This window comes from Rhamphochromis longiceps, linkage group LG7, assembly GCF_057381845.1.
Source record: "Rhamphochromis longiceps isolate RC_006_pf linkage group LG7, R_longiceps_female_GT1.1, whole genome shotgun sequence".
Classification (NCBI taxonomy): domain Eukaryota; kingdom Metazoa; phylum Chordata; class Actinopteri; order Cichliformes; family Cichlidae; genus Rhamphochromis; species Rhamphochromis longiceps.
Window position 1 is genome coordinate 13,810,986 of NC_140563.1, and position 12,810 is coordinate 13,823,795.

General features: G+C 38.7%; 1 protein-coding gene across 1 annotated transcript in view; it reads right to left on the reverse strand.

Annotated features, from left to right (window-relative positions):
• Positions 1-12,810, reverse strand: part of megf11 (multiple EGF-like-domains 11) — an 83,630-nt gene that overhangs the window by 61,762 nt on the left and 9,058 nt on the right. The window contains exons 2-4 of the mRNA XM_085412292.1: positions 2,055-2,163; positions 716-817; positions 234-334 (exon numbers count right to left, since the gene is read on the reverse strand). Of these exons, the coding sequence (XP_085268418.1) occupies positions 234-334; positions 716-817; positions 2,055-2,155 (304 nt within the window). The 5' untranslated portion in view covers positions 2,156-2,163. The remainder of the gene's footprint in view (positions 1-233; positions 335-715; positions 818-2,054; positions 2,164-12,810) is intronic.

Below are 12,810 nucleotides of genomic sequence, written 5' to 3' on the forward strand. Positions count from 1 at the left end.
TAATCCGCATATTATACATGGTGGCACGCTAGCAAAGAAGGCAAGAGTGGACTGCTATTGAGGGATCAGACAGGAGACTTGGGCAGCAGCGGCCTGTATAGAAGTTGCGTCTTTACTTGCAAGCCACTCAGACTAAAAATCAATCCTAATATTTTATTTTCTTAAAATCTCCTGCAGATACAACCTGAAATGTCGTGAGCAAAGACTTAGGAATTAAAAAAAGGTGCACTCACGAACACACAAGTCTCCGCTTTCAAAGTAACCAGGGCAACACTGCGAGCGGCGCCTATACATGGTCCTCACTCCCCGCCGGTAAGCTGTCTTATAGCTGATCCTGAAAAAGCAGACACACAGGGACAGCTACGTGAGGTAAAGAGTGATCCTTTCTGAAGGACAGGAAACAAACAAACTCGAAACAGTAACTTAATGTTTTGTTGTTATTTGTCATTTTATCAAAGTACGCACAGAAAAATCATTCTTAAGTGGAATTTTACCCCCAAATAAAAATCCGCTTGTAGGAGGTCTCTATTTACTCATTTAGTTGATGGAGCTATCAACCTTGATGAAGCAATTAAAACATAACGTCTTCAAAACAACACAATTACAGTCACTGGCATCCTCTGGGGGTACAGTAAAGGTCGTGCTACTTATAACAAAAAACAAAAAAACAAGTAAAATATAATAAGGAAACAAATTCTGAGACCTACAAACTCACCTGTGCTTTGTGCATTTAAACCAGTTGAGGATGTCTGTGCATCTAGTGTAATAGATCTGGTCGAATGGGTGAGCATAGGATTCCTGGACAGTCACCGCATAGCTGAAAGACAAATGTTTAAGGACACCAGTTGCAGAAAAAAGGACTGTACCATACTTTCTTGTACTCTGGCTTATTATTTCTACCCCTTTAAATTGTGGTAGAGATTTAAAATGTATTCTCCTCTAAATTTTAGATTCGGATGCTGTGCTCTTTACTTTTTACATTTATTTGACTCCTAGAATTTTCAGCATGGTTTCTGTTTAAGATCTTAAATGTAAACAAGCGCCTGTTAAAATCTTGAAATGCCGGTCCTATAGTCTCCAATAATTTTGGCTTTCAGTCCCTGCCACAGGCACAAAGAAAAGCAGCCATTAGTCTCGGCTTCTTGTCATCTATTAAATGTCTGAGTGTTGTAATAAGCTCTACCTAGGAGAAATTTACCCTTTGAATTTTTTACATGGTTTGACTTAAATAACAATTTTAGAAAAAAATGGTGAAAGGTGGCATTATTTAAAAAATATTAGAGGGAAGTCAAACATTTTAAATATTTGAGCAGCCAAACTTTGTTTATTTTTCTTTTTTGTGAATCATCACAAAAAAATCATTTTTTAAATCACTTAGACCTAACCCTACCCTAACCCTATTAAACTGGGTCAGGTTTTACCAGCTATAGCAATAAAATGCTAGTTATTAAGAATCAGAAAGTCACTGATCCCATTTTCAACACAGTGTCGTTTTCCTGCATAGTGAAGCTTTGACTTTAAAATAAAGGGTATGAAAACGCTAAAAAATAGTTGATATTTATGATATATGGTCTGCGGATATTGGAGGACCTAAAAGCCATAACCATACTGCCCACTTAGGGAATCCATTTCGATGCCAACAAGGTGGAACCACAAAGTACCCTCACCTTGGTCAGGCAATAATCCAGATAATATATCTTCACAGCTTTCTTTCCTCCCCTTTGCGCCACAGACAGAAATTATTCCTGCTTATTTCTCATAAGTGACACTGCCCAGCAAAGCTAATAATTATTCAGGCTCTGTGGCATTCGCGATTGATTGGGATGAGAGTACACTGATCAATCTGCCTGTGTATTTCATTTGAAGCAGCAGCACCTCCCATCTCTCCAAGCTTGGCAACTTGAGCCGCTGTGAGATCAATACTGCTGTATGGACTTTGACAATAGATCAGAACTTTGGTTAAGAGAAGATATACTGAAAAAGTTTCAGAAGTGACAACGTCACTCATACGAATCAGCGTTTTCAGACGATTAAATACAAGGGAATGTGCTTACCTCTCCCAGTGGCTGCAGACATTGGGGTCATCTGGGTTGAGACTCAATGCACTGGTGGTGAGCGCAAGGAGCGAGGCCAGCAGAGGAACTGATGACCCCATCCTTCACTCTAAGAAGGAAACAGGGAGGAAATGTAGACAGTTGGGTGGTAGATGATAATTTCATTACATTTAAAGGAATAGTTTGACCTTTTAAAAACTGGCTTATTTTATTCCTGAGAGGTTTATCACATTAAGCTTCATTTGCTTGTTTGTATGTTAATGTGTTTTGTGTATAACAAGCTGCTTGAAGCTAATTGCCCCTAGTGGGATTAATAAACTTGTTTGTATTATATTGTGCCAGTTTGTTCGGTAAGGCTGATGTAATTGCAATTTCCAGGTTCAAATGCTTTTGATGACAAACACAAGCGTAAACTCTCCAATTGATTCATCAATACTCTGAATACTCCAGTATTGTGATTGTCTAGCAGTTATCTCAGGTGGAATAATCAAGGGTACAATATAAGCATCAAAAAATAACAGTATTTAGAGGTTGGGAATCAAAAGGTTAGCAATAGGCTGTGCAGTTGGTCTGTAGGTTTTTGGACAATGACACCAGGTTTAATGTTGAGCTCGATCACAGCTGTTCAGACCTTTCTATTTGTAAGTGTCCTCACTTTTTGGGACTCTTGTTTTATAATGGTAGACATTAGAGATGCATGAGTGGCGACACAAAGTTCCCCAAAGTAAACCATGGGGGATAACTGTGAAAAAGTTTTTATATCAAACAACCTAATCAGACACTTAAATCACCCTCACCCAGATTAACATGGACATAGCTAACAAAGGGAAAGAGCACCGAGGCAGCTGCAAGTCAGCAGCCTCGGTATTAGCAAAATGATCAAAGAAGTTATGAGGAAAATGATGGATGAAAAAAAAGAAAAAAGGGTTGGTGTCTGGTGAATTTAAACAAATTGGAAAAATATGTAAGTGCAATTTGTTTTGTTATACAAACTTGTTGCACCTGCTTTTGTTTGAGGTAAAAATATATCAGGTGAATATTCGTGTACAACAACTCACGTTGACTTAATTATTTATACCTTTTTTCAGTAGCAGAGAATTGTTTTGGAAATTGTTTAAAGAAGAGAAGATTCTGTTTCTTTCTGTAGTTTTGGGGGAAATGTAAAGTTTAATAATTTATTTTATTATGTGAATAATATTTTACACTGAAGAAAAGTCGTTTTTTTTGTTTGTATATGCTCTCATTTGTCATTCTTAGAAAAAAAATTGCAATTGGCAAAAAGTCAGTGTAAGCATGTAAAAAAATAAATAAATCAGAAATTTCAATCAAAAACGTACAACTGGTGAATCTCTACTGCATATGGATGGTTACCATGGATATGGCTATTGACTAAATATACAATATATCTGGGATACTATTGTTTTGTGGGACTTGAAGTTTGACTTAACTGGACTATTTAACTCTCAAATACACCATAGCACTTTGTCCTCTGAGGTACTTAAAAGGACACGAAACCTAAATTTTTAAATATCATTATTTTTTCAAACCCTTTAGTGGTAACTCTGCCATAGAGTAAGACTCAACTGTGCTAAGCTAAGCTGACCAGCCGTTAGCTATAGTCCCCATATAGTGGTGCATTTTCTTAGTTTATTTCCCATAAAAAACACACCAAACTATTTTATTTAAGTAGTTTTCACCTTGAAAACACTGTGTGTTCAATGGACACCTACTGTAGCAGCAACCTTTGGACCTTCTGTATAGACGTAAAGTGTCTCACTTGTGTTTTCTAGGAGGCAGCTTGCATGCCATTCAGAAACAAAAACAGGAAAAAAAACCTTTTTATTCCACACATAAGAAAATGGAATTCTGGTTATATATATTTTTTATTTATTTATTTTTTAGAAAGAGGGGCAATACATATTAATGAACATTTTAACAAATGTAAATATGCCAGATTATAGCCTTGGGCTAATTTCCATGTGCAGACCCTCTGCTTTGCATAGCTTTGTTGGTAAACTGTGACAGTCAGAAAACTATTGCTCCATGTCCTTGATGACCTTCTAAGATGCATGTGCTGGCCCACCAATCTACTACATCTGCCTAAACAGAACAGATTCACAACAGCCAGACGAATTAATGGAGTATAATATCCTAAATCACAAAATAAATTTACATAATCAAGATCAACCATTACAATTGGTGCAAATAGAAGATCATAATAAAATATTTAAATGTGGCTCAAGCAGAATATTGGGCTAAGTTATCTATGGCTCTAATATCTACAGAAATGAAACCACCCAGTGACAGAGACAGACAGGCTGTTTACCCAATCAGGATTTTTCATTAGGCAGAAGAAGAGCACATATCATCAACAAAAGTGACAATGACAGATTAGGTATAGAAGTCCAGGTATAACACGTGCATGACTAACACAGCAAATTTCAGTTTTGCACAGTAGTAATAAAATACACAAGTACGAAGTACACGGAAAATGTTACAGCGTGGCATTTTGAGCAAAAATAATGAATTGTAATAAATTCATCATGATGCGTCTTTGTACAACTCAACATGTAGTAATACATCCATGTGTGGGCTGCGTGTGCTCTGCATGTGGTTTGCCGTGTTATGGGGATGTGTTCAATACTTCAGAGTGACTATATCCAATAACGCACAAATTCACATGTTCAGCTAATCTTCTGCATTGATAGATGCATGTAGTTCACTCACATGTGAAAGAAAATCAATCAGAGCTCCACTTCCTCTGAGCAGCAGTTCATCTGAACAGGCAGAGGTTAAAGTCATGTTCATTTCCTTAACACGATGATTAATCAAGATACACATGTGTTATGGGCTACAGCTGCTCTCATATTCAAGCGCTGCTCTGAAACAGTCGGGTTATACGCTACTACAGGGACACTGCTTGATGAACCAGAAAGCTTTTACTGTTTCTTTGATTAGACCATCTTCCTCTGCCATTTAATCTGAATGACTGTGGACAAGCTCAATATTTTTTTTATTTTTTTTTTATTGTTCTCAATCACTAGTCTGAAAGGGGGTTAAGAGGTAATAAAATTGGGATTATCCTAAATATTTGGCAAGATTAAACAAATCAATGACTATTAGTAAGCTTTAGAGTGTGGTCTGCAAGCAAATTAAGTGCCACAGTGCCCTCAAATGAGGAGACAGTGACAGATCTAATAGCCAGAGGCGTGTGGCCTAAAGCTCACCTAATCTTGCAGCCTGTGGTCTCTGGGTGTTTTCGGTGGCTGCTGAGGGGGCTCTGGAAGCAGAAAAAACACAGAAGTGCCAGTGCGCACACATACACTTGCTGGGTGAGGTGATGACAGGTCGCAGATCTGTGGGAGAGAAGAAAAATAATGAGCTTATGATGACACACAGAAGACACATGCTTCCTTGCTCGCTCTCACATGGACGCACGCACACAAACTCATAAATTTCTTATGGGATCAAGAGTCTCAACAGGCATATAGTTCAACAAAAGCTGCTCTTGAAAGGCCAGTTTACGCTGCGCAGCCTCCACATTCGAGCACACGGTTCTCATTTCCACCTACCTGGTATCCACATCCACACTAACTTACCCACAGGAATAAAAGCCTGCATTAACTCAAGAGGGGCTAATACAATGAACTCTCTTCACGTTTCAAACTCTGTGAGTGGTTTGTCCACAATGTGACAAGATCACATTAACTGTGATCATTAACAAAGCCTACACAAGGTTTATTGCAATAATTTGGAGAACATTCATGTGTTTATCATTTTTCTCATTACATGGCTTTCGCTGGGAGGTCAGAGTGTAGGTTTGAGATTTTTTCGTCCTTCATTTGCTATGAATTCTAAATTAAGATGCAAACACAGCCACAACAAAATAAAGGCTTAATAAATACTTTAACATCATTTCTTATTCATGTAAATAGTTTCCAAGGCCCGGCGATGAGAGGGAAGACTAAAGAATTACTGTAGGTCCCCTTATTACGTCTGCTGAACATTAAGTCAGACTATGCTAGTCTGAAGCAATTTTAAATCTGCAGCACAATTATACAGCCGGTCAACAAATACAAAACAATGCACTCCCACTGTTATTACAACAAGCATCAAGAGAATGCTTGATTTGATTGGGTTAAAATTATCACCGTAATTATTAGGTTTGTGGGGAAAAATAATCAATACAGCATAGTATTGCAATATTTTGTCTATGGATATTATGTTGATACAGAGACACCAAATATTGATATTTTATTAAATAAATTAAAATACTGTGGGAATGTTAAGAACAAGCCGGCTTGAGTAAGCTTTCATTAAATTAGCTGGGTGCACTTAGCTTGACAAAGCTATGCCTATATTCAGAGCAAGCTAATGGGTCAGTCACACAAGTAAAAAATAGGATGGAAATCTTGCATCTACAATAAAAGGAACAAAAAAGAAAACTCCGTGGCTACTTTGTGATTGTTTTGAATTTTTTCACCAAACTGTTGATGGTGTTGCACACTATTGATCACAAGGTCGGCTAAGAGGAGGCAAACTTTCTCCAAACAGTCACAGTCTCACTTGGGATGACTGCAGTCACACTCAGAGACGTTGTTGAAGGTTTGCAAATAATCACTAATCTCTAATTTAAAAAAGGTGACAGATAGCCAACATGTTGCCATCAGTTTGAATGAGTCTTTGTCAATGAGCCAACTTGAGGGGACTCGGCTGTAGGGACTGGTTGTAGTCCGGTTATATTTCTATAGGACAGGAAGGCTGCTGTGCACAAATGTAACAGTTAAATGTACATTTCTGTTATTTGTGAGTTTCCATCTATGTAAACAACAGATGTGTGATTTTCGATGATTTATCACAATTACATGCTGTATTATCAAAAACAGATTGGATGTAATAGCCAACTTGATCCCATTTGGTTGCTGTCAGACTGATATCAGGCTGACTGTCTCTTATGGCAACATTTAAAATAACAGTCTCATTTTGCAGCAAAAAAAAAAAAAATGACTGAAGTGAGATCGTTTTTTGTTTTTTTTTAAACCATCAAAGGCAGAACAAAATGCAGTGGCCAATTTTGATTGGAAATCAAACCCTACGTGGAGATTTAATTCCAAATCCTAGCAAATCCTGTTAGATTTGGACAAAATCTACCTCCAGTGAGATATATGTGTGCAGCGCAGCATGCGTCAGGAACAGCTTAGTGACATTAAAAATGTGAATGTCAAGGACAAAGACCTAGTTAACATTTTGCAATGCCTAATCACATGTTTGCTATTTCCCTTAACATGGATTTTAACATTAGAATGCATTGTTGGGGGCAAGCAACACGCCCTTTAATTAATGTTGAATAACTTCTCTTCATTGCTGATTCTCCGTACAGAGAGCACTGAATAAAAGACAAGCTGGATGAATATGACGGTTATCACTCGGGGCTCTCCTGTATGACTTCGCACTGTATCTGCTCAAATCCCTGAAAATAGATTCCCTCTTTTTTGACGAGAAAAGTGTTTACACCAACAAAATGCTCTCCAGAGACCTCACTCGACCTAAATGTATTTCACTTCTGCTCGTCACCACTTTGATTACTGTGACAATGAAACCTTCCCACCGCTGTGCTGCTCCCAGTGAAAAAACAGCTGAAATAGCAACATCATTTAGGTACAGAGGTTAGACGAGTGCAAAGAACAAGCGGCAGAGTATAGTGAAGGTGTGTGTACGTGATTATATGGACTTCTGAATCTTGACAGGAACACCCGCAGTTTACATCGGACACCTGCCTGCAGAAACATTAAGTCCGATGAGACGGAGCCACCTTTGTCCCTTGCACTGCCTATCAGCGGGGACGTCTGCGTGATTAAAGCCATGTGTCTTCAGTGTGTGAATTATTAAAGTGCAGTGCAATTAACCACCCTGTCCCCTGGCTGACCAACTCCTGCACTCTTCCATGAATGATGCTCAGCAGGCATGACTGACTAGCACAAGTTAGCTCACCTCCACTCTGTGGACCCCCTGCCGCTTTCAGGACCTTCTTAGTGCTAAATTTATCACAATGCTCTGTTTCCGCTAGCTTGTGTGAATTTACATAATCAAAAGCAGTCAACAAAAACAATGGCATCGCAGCCTTATCTGAGGCAGCGTTAGAGAACGCCGATCAGTCACGAGCTTCAGCCTGTAACATGTCTTTGCACAATCAGCCTATTATCACAACTTCAAGCGGAGGGCTCGTATACAACTTTTATGAGAATTCTTCCAGCCGCTCAATCTGTTTTGTAATAACTACTGAAGGATTCCCGCAGCAGCCTAATCTGAAGTGATCTAAAGGTTACAGCAGTAACCACGCAGCACAGAGTGCCAATGAGATAAGCCCCACTGCTGGCCACCTCTATCTCTTGCTGGGGGCTGTGAGTCATTAGGAGTCAGGCCTCATTACAGAGGCCACAGTGTGGCACACTGTACGCTCTGGTTCCCCTGGTTTCAGCCAAATACCTGAGTGTTAAGAGGCCAGAAAGAGATGGTTTCTCTGCAGGTACAACAAAACTACAAAAACTAGGTTCTAAAATCTGCTTATGAGTTGTATATTTGTATGTATATTTCAAAGCTTTATGAGTGTTCTAATGAGAACCAATAGTAACTATAATCTGAGGGTACTGGTGCTTTATTTTTGAGCATTTGCTACTTTATAATCAATTATATTCAAAGTTAAATTATTATAAATACTTTTGGTAGCACGTTATAATAATGTCACACTATTAAGCATTATTAAGGTATTAGTAAGTGCTTAATTCATCATTTATATAGCATTACTCCTCCTTAGTGTGCTATTTATAAATACAGATATATTATTAAGACTATGATTGGCATCAGAGTGTGACATTATTAATATATAAAGTGCTACAGGTAGTAGTTACTTTGCTGACTAAATTTGTGACATCTTTATGTTTTCTACATATTTTTTGTCTGTGACCTAAATTGCTATAGATTTAACAGTTTTTTATTTCAAACTTGCCTCCGCCTCAAATCATGAGACTAAAATACTGTTTCCCGTATCATATACCTATTAATAATATCAAATAATATTAGTATAATAACAGTTTTGCTTCCAACAGGACCAACATAATGAGTGCTTATGTTTAAGAATAGTTTCCTAATAACAGGAGTGACTTGATTGCACGTTTGAATGCTGGTGATTTTTACATTTTTGTATTTTTACTTACGTATTTTTTTTTGTTTGTTTTTTTTGTTGCTTCACATTACTTGTTCTGTTCCTCTCTATACACAAATCACTTTAAAGAGACTAAGTGCATGCACTAGCATGGCAAGAGTACTGAAGTCATAAAGCCCGAGAGAGTGTTTGTCGCTGCATTTATGGGAATCTCAGTAATGCTGACAGGATGAAGTGGAGCCAAGGCAGCAATGCCTTATACCTGATCTCTCTCTCTAGGGTACTTCTCTATTTATTACACTTCAGTGATTAGGAATGCCAGCTTGACATGATCCAGCCAAGGATTAATTTCACAATCTCTCAATCTCAGGCTGGATACTCGCCATAATACTGCTTAGTTATGGTTATGGACATTAGCAGTTCAACTCATTTCTGAGGACAGAGGGCATACTGTGTTCAGATTATTTTATACAGGCCAGAAAAGAATAGTTCCCCCTGCTTTAGCTATAGGCATTTGAATAAGATTTTTCAATCAGTGAGTGAAGATGGACAGGAAGACAGACGCGCAATATTCCTATTATTAATATGCATTAATATGTATGTAGTTTCCCACGAAAAACTGCTGCTTCTTGCTGCCGCAGCACCTCACTGTACATTGTGCCTCTGGCGAAGTAGTGTATTTAAAAAACAAAAGATAGACAAAAGCAGCCATTTTATTTTCAGCGGACTTTATCTTAAAAATTGGCACAATCAGTCTTATTGAGATTAGCCTGATTCGCATCCTCAAATGAGTTTTTTGTTTCTCACTTTATTTCAGACTTTTTTTATTATTTCAAATCCACACGTAGATAAGGAAAATAACAAATTATCTGTCCAAACATTATTTCAGCCTAAGTTTAAAGAGGTACTGTAGTATATTTGTGCTTCCACAAAGCACAACAGGTTGGGAGAAAGAGCCATAAGTGAGGATAACTATACATATACTCCTTAGTATGGATCAAAAGCCCTTCCCTTTAGTGCTGGCATTTACTACTACCCCTCCCACATCTTGCAGACTTGACATCCTGGGTTTGCAGTGCAGTTCTTCTCTTAAATATGTGACTTTCAACCCCAACGTGATGTTGCTTGTGTTATTGTTTTAGTTTAAAAAAAAAAAGATTAAAAATTGTTATGTGCAAAGTAGCTTCTCCAGTTTAACGATTTTCAGTAATTACATTAATTGCTATTAATTATTTAATTGGACTGTTAAACTTTCATTTTCAACTTGTTAGTGTTTGTTATGGTTGAAACTTGTTTTTGTTCCAGATTTTTGATCAGAAAAGTCCAATCAAGTGATTTGAATTCCGAATTTTAATGCAGTTATTCAAGCTGAGAAATTCAATTGTATGGCAGCAAATATTTTAGCCTATAGAAAACACACAATCTGAAGAGCTCATCTTGGGGTAAGTATCTGACACGCTAAATGACTGTAATGAAAGAACCATTAGCCGCAGGAGGACAGTTTAAATATATCAATATATGCATTTATTCTGGTATTGAATAGATAATGAGAGCTTAGTTACGTTGCCTTACGTCAAGCCTTCATGCCAAGGGGCTCTACAAACTATTAATAAGCTCAAAACAATTACCTGGAAGTGTTGCCGAAGCCATGGGAATTACTGGGAAAGAGAGAGGAAAAATTAAAACATCCTCTGCTTTTAAAGTCTCATGTAGCAACAACAACATCCACGAATGTGATTTCACTTTGGCTGGTGAAGCACCTGGGAAAATGCTGTGCGTCGTTTAACAGAAGCTTAATTCTGCCCACATGGTTTATTCATGTGGCGACTGCTGATATCATGGTTCTCATAAATCACGCAGTGCGGAATGCTGGACGTCCATGCGCTCAGGCAGGGCTCACTAATCTCAACACCATCTTTCATCTGAATAACCTTGCCTTACCGCAGGGCATGCCAACACCAGACTCAGCCCGTTGGAGGGAGCCTGTCCTCATACTTTTATTTCTTTCACTCTAGGCACAAAGATTTTTCGCAGCCTGTCGGAGCAGACAAACACTGCCCTGTGTACTCCCATCCCACTTTCAACCACGGGCAATAATGAGAAATTGCTTTATAGACATCAGAGAAACTAATCTAGTCTAACGTTGGCTTTATGAATCTAAAATCAGACTCACAAGGGAGGAGAGCAGCACAGTCACTCCAGCCATCTGTTCAGAAGTGGTTCAAAGAAAGAGCAGAAAATGTGAAACTAATGTGAGTAAACATAATCATCACATCTCACTAATAAATCAAGAAACCCCTGTCTGTCTGTCCTTCACATATTTCACCAAATGATCTACATCATATTTAGCGGGTGTACTGCTGGGAGCAGGAGTAGGAGCACTGCAAGAGCTTGAGGTCATGTAGATGAGCTGTGGTCTGACCTTAGGGTTTAGCCACCTCTGACCTGACGCATGATGTCACAGGTGACACAAGTTTAAACCATTCACAAACATGCTCCTGAAAGTGGACCCCACTTCCATAGAGGATGAATGCAGGAAGGGTCTCGCTGGCTCCAGCAGGTTTAAATTTGCCCATAATTTTATGTGACAAATGATGCGTTCAGTGGGAATAGGCCATTATGGTTGATATGTGACCGCACAGATTATGCCACACTCCTCTGTGGCCTCATAACAATGTCACAGTTCAGATAACATGGTTAGTTGGAATAAACTTCCAATGAGTGTGATATCTAACTTTGCTGATGCAAAGATACCTGAAGGCTGTAGAAGGCTGACACTGCACAACCCAGTGCGCAGGTTTTTGCCCAAAACCTTCTTAGCTATGAGACAGTGCTAACCACTGCACCACTGAGCAAAGCACTGGTGACTATCAGATCGAGGACTCTCTATTCATCGATTTGCTGGCTGTATTGCTAGAAACCAAAGCAAGTACATTGCTGAGTTTAGGGACCGTTTTTTGATAAGTGCTTTGATTTTGGCTATGTGCTCCTGTTCTCCGGATTTTTAGGCAGACGTAGCACTTAAAGGCCCGTGAATAAGAAATCTATGGGAGACAGCGGCTTTCCACTGCTCCCTACAAAGAGCCAATCACCTGCTTTATAATGAAAACACACACAGATGAGGTTGAGGATCGTTTTAGCTGTGTGGTGGCAGGTGTGTCTATTTATTATAGTAAAGATATGGGTAAATGAACTATTTTTTTATTGGCTTAATGCTTTGCTCTGCTTGGATGATCATGTTGGCACTCTATGTTGGGCTGTAAATGAGGCAGTAATGCCGTGAAACTCTGCATGCATAGTAATAATAGAACCTGCTGAAAAAAATTTGACTGGTGATTGTATATGAGGTTTTTTTATATCTCATTGACCCATCTATTGCAGTTATGGCTCTAGCCTCACTAAATTGGGAGACTTGGGTGGCTTAGTCTTGTAAAAGATTGCTTGAAGGCATTACAGGGATAGCTGCTGAGTGGCAGGGACAGCTTCTAGAAGGTTAGAGTCATCACGTCGCCTCTGATACTAAGCATAATTGTCACATGCAAATGTATGGCATGATGCGACAATGTGATTGCATCGTAGGGTCTTTTGCTTGAT